The sequence below is a fragment of the Mesoplodon bidens genome (assembly GCF_964165515.1).
Source record: "Mesoplodon bidens genome assembly, chromosome: 1".
In the NCBI taxonomy this organism is placed as follows: domain Eukaryota; kingdom Metazoa; phylum Chordata; class Mammalia; order Artiodactyla; family Ziphiidae; genus Mesoplodon; species Mesoplodon bidens.
Window position 1 is genome coordinate 103269233 of NC_138176.1, and position 12294 is coordinate 103281526.

Genomic DNA, 12294 nt, shown 5'->3' on the forward strand with positions numbered 1-12294 from the left:
TAAGCCCCTTTCAGGCGCTTTGAGACACAGGCCCGGTGCCCTGTTTCAAAGTGAATATAACAGGCTCAGCGGACAGAAGAGAGAAGAGCACATTGAATGACTCACTCTGGGGTTTGCAATTGAACTGTGGAGTGGGGGCCAGAGACAGGCCTGTGGTGATGGAGCTGGGGGTCTCTGCATGAGCTGATCGTGGATGCCAGGGTTTCCTTTCCTTCTTAGAGAGAGAGCCCTTGGCCACCCACAGTGAGGGAGCAGGCTGGCACGGGCCCTGGATTAATGTGAGGGGCAGTGGGTGCGTGGCTGGGCTCCGGACCGGGATCTCTGGGGACCAGCGTCTGTCCCCACTGAGCCCCTTTCCCTCTCTGAGCCTCACTCTCCCCGCTTCTAGAGTGAGGCACTGGAGGAAACTGTCCCAGGTTCCCATGGGCTCTGGTGTTTAATCTGATGCCCATGTGGGCCTCCTTCCAGCCCCTGACCTTGACCTGCCCTCCTTGCTTCCCCGACTAGGGATACAGGGCTCAGCAGGCGTGGTACAACTGGGCGTCCAGTAGACACGCTCTCTCCAGGGCACGGAGAGGCACTGAACTTGGGAACGTCAGAGGAGCGGGCAGCTGCCTGGGGACCAGCTACGTTGCTCACAGGGTCCCTTGCATCGTGAAAACCTAGGGCCCCTGTTCAAGCTTTTGAAGAATTTCAAGACGTGACGGCAGAGAATTAAACCAAGCGCAGGGCCTCCTGAGCTCAGGCCCGAATATCTGCACAGGTCGGTGCCTGCCCACCGGGGCCCGGCTGCCGGGGACACTCTCGCTGGGTAAGGGGGTTGGGGGATCTCACGCCCACCAGGCTTCCTGAGCTTCCTGCCCTGAGGTCGGGCTGGGCATTGCTGTGAGTGAGCCTCAGGGCTCAAGGACAGGGCGTGCTCTGAACCCTCGGGTGGTGTCTGCTGGGGTCGGAAGGAGGGGTGGTCCAGGCAGACGGGCTCTGGAGGGAACCCAGACATCGGGGTAGTGGGGTTGGCTGTGGCTTGGCCTGAAGGACAGATTCTGGTTCCTCTCGTCATCAGCTTCTGTCCGAGGATATACATTCCTTTACTCATTCATTCACTCACTCAACAAACCTTGGTGAGCTTTTGCTCTGAGCTAAGCTCTGGGAATTTAGCGGGGATCAAAGGAGCACTAACCCTAACCTCTGCCTTCACAGAATTTCTGGCCCAGCGGCCTCAGGGACAGGACTTTTCCCTCAGGGGGAAGTCCAGAGAGGTTGGCTCCTCTGGGGTCACGGCTTGGTCTCTCGGGGCGGAGGGCTGCTGGCTGGACCTTGGTGAGGGCGCAGCCAGGGACATCTCTGCATCCCATGCTGGGAAGGCGGACATCACGGAGAAGTCGGGGGATGGAAACAGAGCCAATGAAAGCCCTGGATTGACCACAAGAGACCTTGCTTCTGTTGTGTACAATGTCAGATGAGCGAGTTGTCAGCTCTGTGACTCGGTTTCCTCATCAGTAAAATGGGAACAATAGTAGCCACCCCTCCCTGGGGGGCCGAGTGAGGACCCGATGATAAACGTGCTGAGCCGGCACAGCGTAAGCCCCCAGCACCCCCATCATGAGCCTGTCCACCCCCAGGGCCCAGAGGGCCGGAAGGCAGAAAGCAGGACACGGGGGTGATGCGGAATAGCGTGGTGATAGTGCTGCTGTGGCTTGTCCTCCCGCGGACAGGGGCAGCTCACAATCCTTGTCTTCTCCTTGGATTTCCTACCGTCCTGAGACTCCAGTGGGCTGTGGGCTCAGGCAGCCCCTGGGGCGGGGAGGAGACCCTTGGCAACGGCCCGAACACAGAAGCCCCAACTCACATTCTGGATTTGTCTCCCGCCCAGATCAAAGCACCCCAGAGCTGCAGTAACACACCAGCTGCTGGAAAAATAGCTCCTGGGATATTTCATTTCCAGACCCACTAGCTGAGGGCCCCAGAAGGCATGTCATACATTTTAGTTCTTGGAAACAACGTTGAATAGACGTCTCTTCTGGAACATGGGTTTAGCCTGGCAGTTAAGCTCTGAAGTCCCATAGTTTCTGCATCCAGGAAGCAGACATCCCACTCATCTGTTTCCTGGATGAGTCATTTTTGGCGCAGTATTTAAGCTTTCTCTGCTGTAGTTGCTTCATCTGTCAAATGGGGATCATAACACGGTGGCCCCATAGGATTCCCAGGGGTAGAGTTGATGTGGGTGAACCGCGTGCCCTGGTGCCCACACGTCGGTGACAAAGCTGACGTTGGTGAGTGTTAACAAGGTGTGTGTTGGTCACTTCCCAGGTGCAGCTGACAACTTTATCCTTATCCTCCCAGGGGATGCTGGGTATTATTTCCTCATTGTAGATCCAGAAACCGAGGTGCCTGGAGCTTGAAGGTTCTGCCCCCAAAGCAGAGGGGTCCTTCCCGCTGCCAACTGCAGAGTCAGAGGTTCCGGCTGGGGCTGCCCTGCTCTCTCTATCCCCCAGGCTGACCAGCTGGGCAGCTCCTTGTGTCAGCCCCGAGCAGGCACGACCGGGGTCCTGCCCTCAGGACCCCAGACTCTTCTCAGGCTTAGCAGGTCAGGGTGGTGCCAGGAGAGCGAGTCCGTCCCCCTGCACGAAGAGGGATGGTGCCCTCTTGACAGAAGAGGGTGGCTTGTGAATGCATGCCCAGGGCATCGCCTCTGCCTGGCTTCATTGCCTTATTTATCATCACTTTGGGAAATGCCACCTCTGTTTCTTCCAGTGAGCGGTTTGAGTGCTCATAATACAGCAGGCGCTATGCCCAGTGCTGGGGCATAAAACAAGACACAGTCCCCTCCCTAAAGGGCTCATTACCCAGTGTTGGTAACAGACCCCGTGAGCTGTGCTGGGGGAGTGGGAAGCGCAGGGTCTGAAGGATTTTGGAGGGGACATTGAATCCAGGGGAGGGGCCTGGGGGGCTTCCTGGAGGCAGTGTCAATTAGCCTGAGATCTGAAAGCTGAGTAGCATTTAACCAAGGCATTAGAGGTGGTGGGGGGAAGAGGGTCCCAAGATGAGAAACAGCTTGTGCAAAGGCCAGGAATGGCTGGAGCTTAGGATGAAGGGGGTGGGCATGAGTGGGGAATGTCACCCAGAAGGGAGTGGGAGGGGGAACCCCTTGGTGATTGTCCACAGTGGCAGAACTAGTCCACAGGGGCAGAAGTTACCGGGAGACTGGGCTCAGCCCACGCAGGGGCCCGGGCACCACGGTAGGGGCTGAGCCCCCCGCCCCTCCAGGTGTGAGAGCAGAGCCCAGATGGCAGGTGCTCAAGAAGGCTGTGGGGGTGAGGATTTCACCCTGGCTGGGGCCGGATTAAACAGACTTTGAGGTCCCTTCCAGCTGTCATACTCCCGCTTCTTGAAACCCCCTCTGGGAACAGCAAGAGTATAAAATATAAATCAATAGGTTAAAAATATGCTTGTCTCCTGCGCGTCCAGGGCCTGTCATTCTGCTGCCTTCCCCCAATCTTCAGAGGATTCCTGCTTGACTAGGGCAGCCTGAGAGCGCTGCAGGAGAAAATAGCTTTGTTCCCGAGCAAGGCAGGCTGATCGCGCCTCCAGTGACAAGACCTCTGGTTTTTTTTTTTTTTTTTAATCATCGCTGCCTCTAAAATGCACACTGTCCTGTTTCACTTGACATCCCTTCCTTGTATCTTCCCTGGTTTAATCACCAGGGAAAGAAAGACCAGCCAAACTGCTGCAGCGGCTACGCCCCCAAGGACAGAGAGCAGAGAAAGTCCTGCTCGTGAGAAGGAACCAAACTTGGGGATGGCCAGTGTGGTGACCCTAAATTAACCAGGCCAGTGGCACCGCTGGGACCCAGGGGCTGTTCCCACTTTACCTCCCGGGGTTCCCATGGCAACGGGAATGTTAGGAGCAGCTAATAGGGTCTGGCAGTGAGTGAAATGAAATTTGATGTACAGGAAAATGCAGTGGCTCGTGAAGTAATTGGGGAGGGGGCTCTTTTCCTGCCCGGCAGGTGAATGAAGCCTCGTTTCCTTGTGATTGTTACATTTTTGAGGGGAGAGTTTTGGGGTGTTCTTACACACATTTATTTTCATTTTTATAAACAGTTGCATTTCCTGCACAGGCATGAAATGAAGATGTCTTGTCAAGTAGGGCCCAGTGTGTGCAGTGAACAGTTTAGCACCAATAAAATGTGTGTGTGCCGTTGATGATTTATGGGCCCCTCCCGCTGTCCCAGCTGTCCTCGCCCACCTTCCCAGCCCGCTGTCGCTGGCTCTGTCATCAGCTGCCACTCCGGGGAACGTAATGACACCATGTACTTCCGGGGATGCCCTTGTCTTGTCTTGCATGCTGGCCAGCTGCTGGTCATTCTCGAAGGCGCTGGTGGGGACTAAGCCCCTCTTCGGAAGCCTTGCCCCATGCGTTCTGTGCCCACCAGAACCACCACCTCAGCATCCCTTGGACCACAGTTTGAGATAGTCCAGGCCCGAGCTGGAGTGATTCCTGCCCAGTGGCAGCTACTGGGTGGACCTCACAGGACTGGGATGTTCCCCAAATCATTCTGAGGAGCAGAAACCAGCGCCGGGTCTGAGCGCTCTGGGGCAAGGTGGCCGGGACTCCGGGGTCAACTAGAGAGACCCCAAATCCTGGGTGGGGGAAGTGTCATTATATATTATATTTCCCGTTCAGAACCTTGAAATCCACTGATTTCTGCCTTTGTCTTTGTTGCCGCCACAGGTGATCTTGATCCTGACGAAGTATTACCATGCAGACATGGGGAAGGTTCTGGAAAGTTCTCTGTGGCGGTAAGTCAGCCCGAGGGTGGGCCTTTTCTCCTCCCATACCTGTGCGTCTCCAAGGCCGGGGTCTGAGATCCCAAGGCCCGGCTGGAGCAGACCCCATTTGCTGGCGGCCTCTCGACTTTTCTTTGGCTGGAAAATACATTCAGAAGTTGAAAGCTAATAAAGTGTTTCGTCAGTGACACAGACAGGGCTGGAGACCAGAAAACCGTTCAGAAAGCTCCTTTGCTTTCTTTCCTTTCTGTCTGTGTTCTTCTCCCCTCGCTTTTTTTCCTCCCCTGGGGAAGGGGGTTTGCATTGTGAATTCAGGTCAGTTCACAATTTCCTCTGCTTGTGCTCTCAGCTTCCGACACGGCTCCTGGAGTCCCCCGAACACGCAGATTATCCTCACGGCCCGGGTGTCATTCTTTCTTCCTGGCTCAGCCCAGAGAGCTTGGTAAATAAATAAAGCCCCTGGCCAACGATGGTACTATCTCTTTATGTGTGAAATGTAATATTCAGCCCCAGAATTAGGCAGCCTCTTTGTTGTTTTGAATGAGGTGGGAGAGAAGGAGGCCTTGAGAAGTCATTTGGGTTATGAGCACCTTTGTATTTACGTCTGCTCACCCAGGAAGGGGAAGGAAGTTTCCCAGCATCTTGGGCTGTGGTTTCAAAGCTTCTTTCAGGCAAGGATGCTGTGTCCTCCGGGCCCTGTGCGCCATTCCCATGTTCTCTGGGTGTTGAATTGTTTTGCTTTCCAAGATGTGTTTCTTGAGTAATAAGTAATTGGTTTTTAAATTTGAAATCCATTAAAAACTCCGAAACCTGCTGATCGGGACTCCTGATTTATGTGCAACCACCTTGAGTTGATTTATTTTTGACTTTTGGCTTTGCTTTTAGTGAAGGCGCTCCATGATTCATTGTTGGTTCTTATGGAGGGAATTCCGTAATGCTTTGGCCAGTTGCCGAAATGACCCTTGAGTTGGGTGCTTTCTTTGCTAAATGAGGAGCAGTGTCGCCTTGGACCAGCCGGCTGGGTCGCCCTGGTGCTGATGTGGGGTTTGGGGAGCTGTGTGTTTGCCTTCCCCTTTCCAACAGAAGCACCTTTCCTAGCCTGCCCCTCTCAGCCGTGGATTTGCCTCCCAAACTCACCAGCCTGCTTTCTAATTCCATCGCCGGCCTCAGGACAAGCAGTCTGCGACAGACGTTTTCCTGCTGCGACCCCCAGCTTCTTTATGTGTTGGTACGTTCTGATCTCGTGCCTGGAAGCAACTCGCCCACCAAGGAGGTTGCTTTCAAAAATGCCCCTCCAGGGTCCGATAAGGCCGTTCATTGTTTGGGAGGAGAGCCGGGAAGTGGTGAGACCATTAAAGTTCCAGTGACGTCTCATCGGCTGCCCTTTGAAGATTCACATTTGAGGATCGGTTTCAGGGCCAGTCTCCTTGGGAAGGGCCGGCCCCTAGAGGGCTCCCTCCTGCCAGGTGGATGGTCCAAGGACAGGTCCCCTTGGCTGCAAAGTGGAGAGAGGCACTTGTCTTCTCTTCCTCCAAGCGGAATTCCTCGACTAATGAACGCATTCCCCAACTCCTGCCTGTCAGCCCATATCTTCATGAATGTTCACTAATCTACCCTGAGTGTGGGTACCAGCTTCCCTCTTCTCTCGCAGCATCTCAGCACCGCTGGGGACGGAGAAAGTGAAATTATCAGAAATGTTGCTTCGGGTAGTCAACGGGCCTTCCTGGTGTAATATGTGCTGATTCAGACAGAGTTGCTGGATGTAGTTAAAATTTGCTGCGAGTCCTCGTCGGGGTAGCGTGGCGGGTGGAACGGACCTTGGCCAGCCCCACAGCATGGGGACCAGGCCTCCAGACTCAGAAATCTTCAGAAGCAGGTAGGGAAACCAGGATGTGAACGACCAGGGTTCTTGGCCTCCTTAATCAATAGAAATTGATCAGAGGCCAGACAAGAAATTCAGGCAAGGCTTTACTGGGGCCCCTGCTGCAGCAGGGGGGAGCGAAAACAAACAACAGGTTCCCTTGCTCCTTCCCTGAGGGCAGCGAGCTGGTTTCTTACATGGGGTGAGGGGAGGGGCAGGTCCCAGGGAAGGGGCAGCTTAAGTGGTTTGACCACCTCTTCGGTGGGGTTGAGTGCAGGGGGGCAGGGGGCATGCTCAGGACCCTGCTTTTGCTCCCGACACCCTGTTTCTGCTGCAGGCTCTTCAGAAGTGGCAGTTGGGTTTTTGGTCTGTTTGTATCCATGTTGTCCATAATTTGCCCCAACTGCAGGTGCTCGCGGTTATTTTTAGTCCCTTATAGTTTCTTTGTATTTTGTTGCTCCAGGAGAAGTTTGTCCAGGTGCAAGCGCTGCAGCAAAGGGTCCCAGGTCCCAGCCTGTCTCAAGGAGGCCAAACCACTCGCCTCAGAGCTGCTCCACAGGGGCCTCTTTTTCTTCCCGAGAGCCTCAGTCTCCTTGTCTGTAAAATGGGGATAGGGGCTTCCCTGGTGGCGCAGTGGTTGAGAATCTGCCTGCCAATGCAGGGGACACGGGTTCAAGCCCTGGTCTGGGAAGATCCCACATGCCGCAGAGCAACTGGGCCCGTGAGCCACAACTACTGAGCCTGCGCATCTGGAGCCTGTGCTCCGCAACAAGAGAGGCCATGACAGTGAGAGGCCCGCGCACTGCGATGAAGAGTGGCCCCCACTTGCCACAACTAGAGAAAGCCCTCGCACAGAAACGAAGACCCAACGCAGCCAAAAATAAATAAATAAATAAATAAATTAAAAAAAAAAAAAAAAAAATGGGGATAAAATATCCCTGGATGGGAGGTTGTGCAGCTGAAGGAGATTACCTGTGAATCGTCCTCAGGACAGCACACCTTCTAAAGTTAGTTTTTCTCCAAAGCAAATCAACAGATTTTAGTTTTCCACATTCCTTTCTCATTACTGTCTCTAGGCTCAGACGTTTTCTCTCCTTTATTAAAAATACATGCAGAAGCATCAGTCATTTCAAGAAAGTTCACCCACATCCCCACGCGTCAGGCCCAATTACTTTCTTTATCTCATCCCTCTTATGCTGAGATAGTTGTACAGTGAGACGTAGAATAAAGTTGTGAATCTTCTTTCTTTCACACATACAAGATGTTTCCTGTTTTTCAATGTTGTACCACGGGCCGCGTCACAATTTTTTATGGCCCTGCACTCGCCCCTTGAATTGATTCATTCTAGTACTTAGCCCTGCTGCTGCTGTAAGAAGTTTCAGCATGGCGCTTTCCTTTCCATTTTGTTCCCTGGGACGCGTCTTTACTGACCAGATTTACGGCTGGCATGCTGAAGTGCCAAATTCTTTTTCAGGAGGAAAGCAACTCTCCACCTGGGGCAGTGCCCTGCCTCCTGGCCAGCTAAAGGCTGACAGCTTTTCTAAAACTTGCTAACCTACTGGCCCAAAGGGACTGCAGTGCCATTTTCATTTGCATGCCTGTGATTCCTAGCAAGGGTGGGCAGTTTCTGTGTTTAGTCGCATTCTCTCTTGTGAGCATCATCTACTCATGTCCTCTCTATTTTGAGACTTGTGCGAGTTTGTTTGGAAGGGGAAAGATTGGCATCGGTCATTTTTGGGGATGCCACTGCCCTCTGTCTGCCGTTTAGGGTGCACATGGAGGGAGGTTAAGGGTGCCAGTGCCTGGCAACACGTATTCAGTGGGGTTATTAAAGACACACTTATTGAACACGCACCCAGCCTCCCAAGAATTCTCCTGTGTAATTGCAATAAATGCATTTTTAATGACAGGTGTGGTATTTACATTCTGGAAATGGCTCTCCGAAATCTAAGCTGAATGCATTTTTAATTGTCCTGCATTTCATGGGCCACTTGTCAGGAGTGTCTCTCATTGGCTGGCTCAGTGGTCTAGCACTCTGCCCTTCCTTCTGCGTGGGTGCTGTTCTCTGTTCAGCCTCCGGGCCCCTTTGCATCAGTGCAAGCGTGGGTGGGAGGGAGGGAGGGAGCCCCGCACCACTGAGAAAGCTGCTGGTTGGCCTCAGGGGTTGGATGAGGAAAGAGCTGGTCCACCTCCCCTCCTGGAGCCTCCTGAGGCGAATGGTAACTAGAGGAGCCGGCTGACCCTGCCCCGGCCTGCATGTCCAGTCTGTGCAAATGTCCTGGGGCTGCTGGGACAAATGACTGAACACTGGGGGCTTACAGCAGGAAGAATTTGTTCTCTCACAGTCCTATAGGCCAGAAGTCCGAAATCGAGATGCGGGCCGGGCCGGGCTCCCGCTGGAGGCTCTGGGGGAGGAGCTCTGCTGCCTCTTCCAGCTCCTGGTGGGGCTCCTAGTGGCCGAATCTCTCCCACCTCTGCCTCCATCTTCACCTGGCCTCCCCCCAGCACCGCGTGTGTCTCTCCTCTGTGCGTTCCTTATAAGGACACTTATCTTTGGATTTACGACACAGCCAGGTAATCCAGGGTGATCTCATCTCCAGATCTCTAACTTAATTGCATCTGCAAAGGCCTCTTTTCCAAATAAGGTCGCACACAGTCTCTGGGGGTTAGGATGAGGACAGATCTTTCTGGTGCTACCATTCAGCCCAGTACACAGTCCATCGCCAAGCTCTGGGATCACACCTGGATCTGTTTGCCTCGATGGCTTCTGCACCTGTCCCTGTCCTCTGTCCCCTCAGCCACACTTCCCTCTGCATCCTCAGGGGATCCCAGCTCACCTCACTGCCTCCACCCCCCAGCCCCTCTCCTTGCAAGGCCTTAGGGACTTGACATGCACACACGCCCACGTCTTGTCCTGCTTACTTGCCCTGGTAGCCCCCGTGGCCAACACCCGTGCATCGCCACCACTCCCCATCCAGGTCCGGGCAGGGGGATTTTGGTGGGCAGAGCCAGAAGCTGCAGTGGCAAGTATAGAACAAGGATGCTCGTGGAGCATCTAAAGGCCTCATGTGCAATTTGTATCTCCTCCATGATAGAACTGTAACGATTTTAAGATCAGGATACATAGTCTTAGAAATATGAAAATGAGAACGAAATGATCTGTACGTGTCCCCCTATATTCCTGCACCCCGTCTTGCAGGAGGACGTCAGAGGTTCTTCCCGTGGTTCAGGGCTCTCTGCTAGGTGCCGAGGGAGTTCAGGCAGAGTGGGTGACAGACAGGCACTGAGGGGGCTCCAGGAGGCCGGCCTTTCAGTGTGAAAATGGGGACCCACTGTTTTTCCATGATTGCCCCTTCCCTCCTCTGCCCATCACTGTATTTCTGTTTAAGTTCTATGTGGGATATGTGCTTTATACATGAACGTGTATAGAAGAATCTTCACACCCCTCAAGAACCAATTTGTGCCCCCTTGGGGGCGATATTGTCCCCAGGTGAAAAATCCATCTCCCAAAGAAGGGCTTCTCCCACTTTCAGGGGCGTGTGAATCACCTGGGGTCTGGCTGAAATTCAGACTCTGATTCCCAGGTCTGGGCGGGGCCTGACGCTCCACAATTTTTTAACAAGTTTCAGGTGACACTGAGCTTGCTGGGCTGCTAGGCAAACTCTGAGCAGTGCTGGACAATGCTCACGGCTCGCATTACTTGGTCTGGGCAACTGCAGGGTCAAGCTTCAAGAGCCCAGATTGCTGCTGGCCAACCCGGGCTGGGGTCCTGAGAGGCCCATTTTGTGTCTCCGAAGCTGGATCCCAAATGGCCAGTGGGACTCGGCTGCCTCATAAATGCTTCTAACATGGTAAACGCAAGCCCTCGAGAGCTGAGCAATGGCCAGTGGGTAGACAGTGGGCCCTTAGCGGGAGGTATGTAAAAGTCACTTAAAAAGCTCTTATAAACTACCACCACTCAGGCCCTGCCTTGGAAGATGTGGACTCAGTGTGGGCATGTCTCAGAAGTGCCCCAGGGGAAGACAGCCCCAGGAAGGGCTGGTCCAGAGCAGTGCACCTCAGACTTCCCTGGTCTGCATTTCTAACAGGCTCCTGGATGGGCCCGGGCTGCTGGTCCAGGGACCACACGTTGAGTAGCCAGGGGCTGGGCTGGCTAGGAGTGAGGCTTAGCATCCTGCCGGCTTCCCAGGGCACTTGGACTAGCATCCAAGTCACATTCCCTGCAGAGACGCTGAGCCCCTGACTCCTATCCCATCCCCCACCCCAACTCCTCCACTTCCCCCCCTATTTCTTGGTCTCCAGCCACCCGGCCTGCTGGCTGAAACTTGACCGTGCAAGGGCCCGTCCCTTCTGTGGCAGCTGGTACAGCGTACACTTTGCGCTGACTCTCAGGTACTGCTCCTTGTAGACATTCAATCTCAGCATAAACCTTGTTTCCTCAAAAAAGCCACCCCACTACTCAGCGTAAAGCAGTCCCCAGGCATTCCTTATCTCATCACTCCTTGAGTGTAGGGGTTCCTGTGTATAGTTTGTCTCTCCGTGCTCCCCACTCCCTCCTCCACCTGCCTGGCAGAACATACACTGATTGAGGATGGAGACCTGTGGGGTCCACCTTGATGGTCTCCCGATACTCAGAACCTAGATCAGATCTGGCACGGAAGGTGATGTTGGACATTGGGTGGATGGATGGATGGATGCATATACAGATGGGTGGATGGGTGGACAGATGTAGGGATAGATGTACCGATAAACATACGACTGAGAAGATGGAGGGATGGATGGACAGATGACAGATGGCTCAATGGATGGAAGTATGGGGATGAGGTCCTTGGGAAACACCACCGGGACCTACAAGACCCTTCGCATCTATGAGGCCATCCCTGCAGGTGGTGTAGGAGCCAGAAGCACAGAGTTGGCCCCGATACCGTCAGACAGAACAAGAGGGGCTGGGAGCATTCTGAGCCAGAGAGAAAGTGGACCTCGGCCCACCTTCCCTCTGCTGTGATGCAGCCCCTGGTCCATGGCCCCGTTCACACTGTGCCTGGACGGTGTGAAGGCTGTGCCAGCCCTGCCCTTCTACCCGCACCTGTGACCTTGGGCAGGACCTTCAGCTGGGGGCAACCTCGGGAATACCCATGGGGCGGGTCTCAGGTTTTCTCTGAGTGACTTGGTGGAGCTCCCACCCTTTTATTGGGGTGGGGGGAGGGCGATTCTCTCCCGCCGTCCTCACTTTAATCATGAAATCTTTAACACGCACAGAAAGCGCAGAATGTGATGTACCAGCTTTCCTGGGTACCCACGTGCCAGAGACAACTACGTGCTCACCAAATAATCCAAGCGTTTCCTCCCTTCCCTGGTCTCCCTTGTGGCTATTTTGGGGTCATATCATTTGTTTGAGCCAGTGGATGGTGAACAGGAATAATATGGGTTAAGTCACTGGAATTTAGGGCTTCAGCTGTTACCGCAGCAGAGACTAGTCTAGCCCAATACCGGTTCCCTAGCTATGATAGATGTAAATTTTTTTTTTTTTTCCTGCGGTACGCAGGCCTCTCACTGTTGTGGCCTCTCCCCCTGCGGAGCACAGGCTCCGGACGCGCAGGCTCAGAGGCCATGGCTCACGGGCCCAGCCGCTCCGTGGCATGT

General features: G+C 54.1%; 1 protein-coding gene across 2 annotated transcripts in view; it reads left to right on the top strand.

The window, feature by feature from the left end:
* SORCS2 (sortilin related VPS10 domain containing receptor 2) overlaps positions 1 to 12294 on the top strand; it is a 554389-nt gene that overhangs the window by 247523 nt on the left and 294572 nt on the right. For both annotated transcript variants that reach the window (XM_081229160.1, XM_081229161.1), the window contains one exon: positions 4735 to 4802. In XM_081229160.1, coding sequence (XP_081085286.1) covers positions 4771 to 4802 — 32 coding nt within the window. In that variant the 5' untranslated portion in view covers positions 4735 to 4770. The remainder of the gene's footprint in view (positions 1 to 4734; positions 4803 to 12294) is intronic.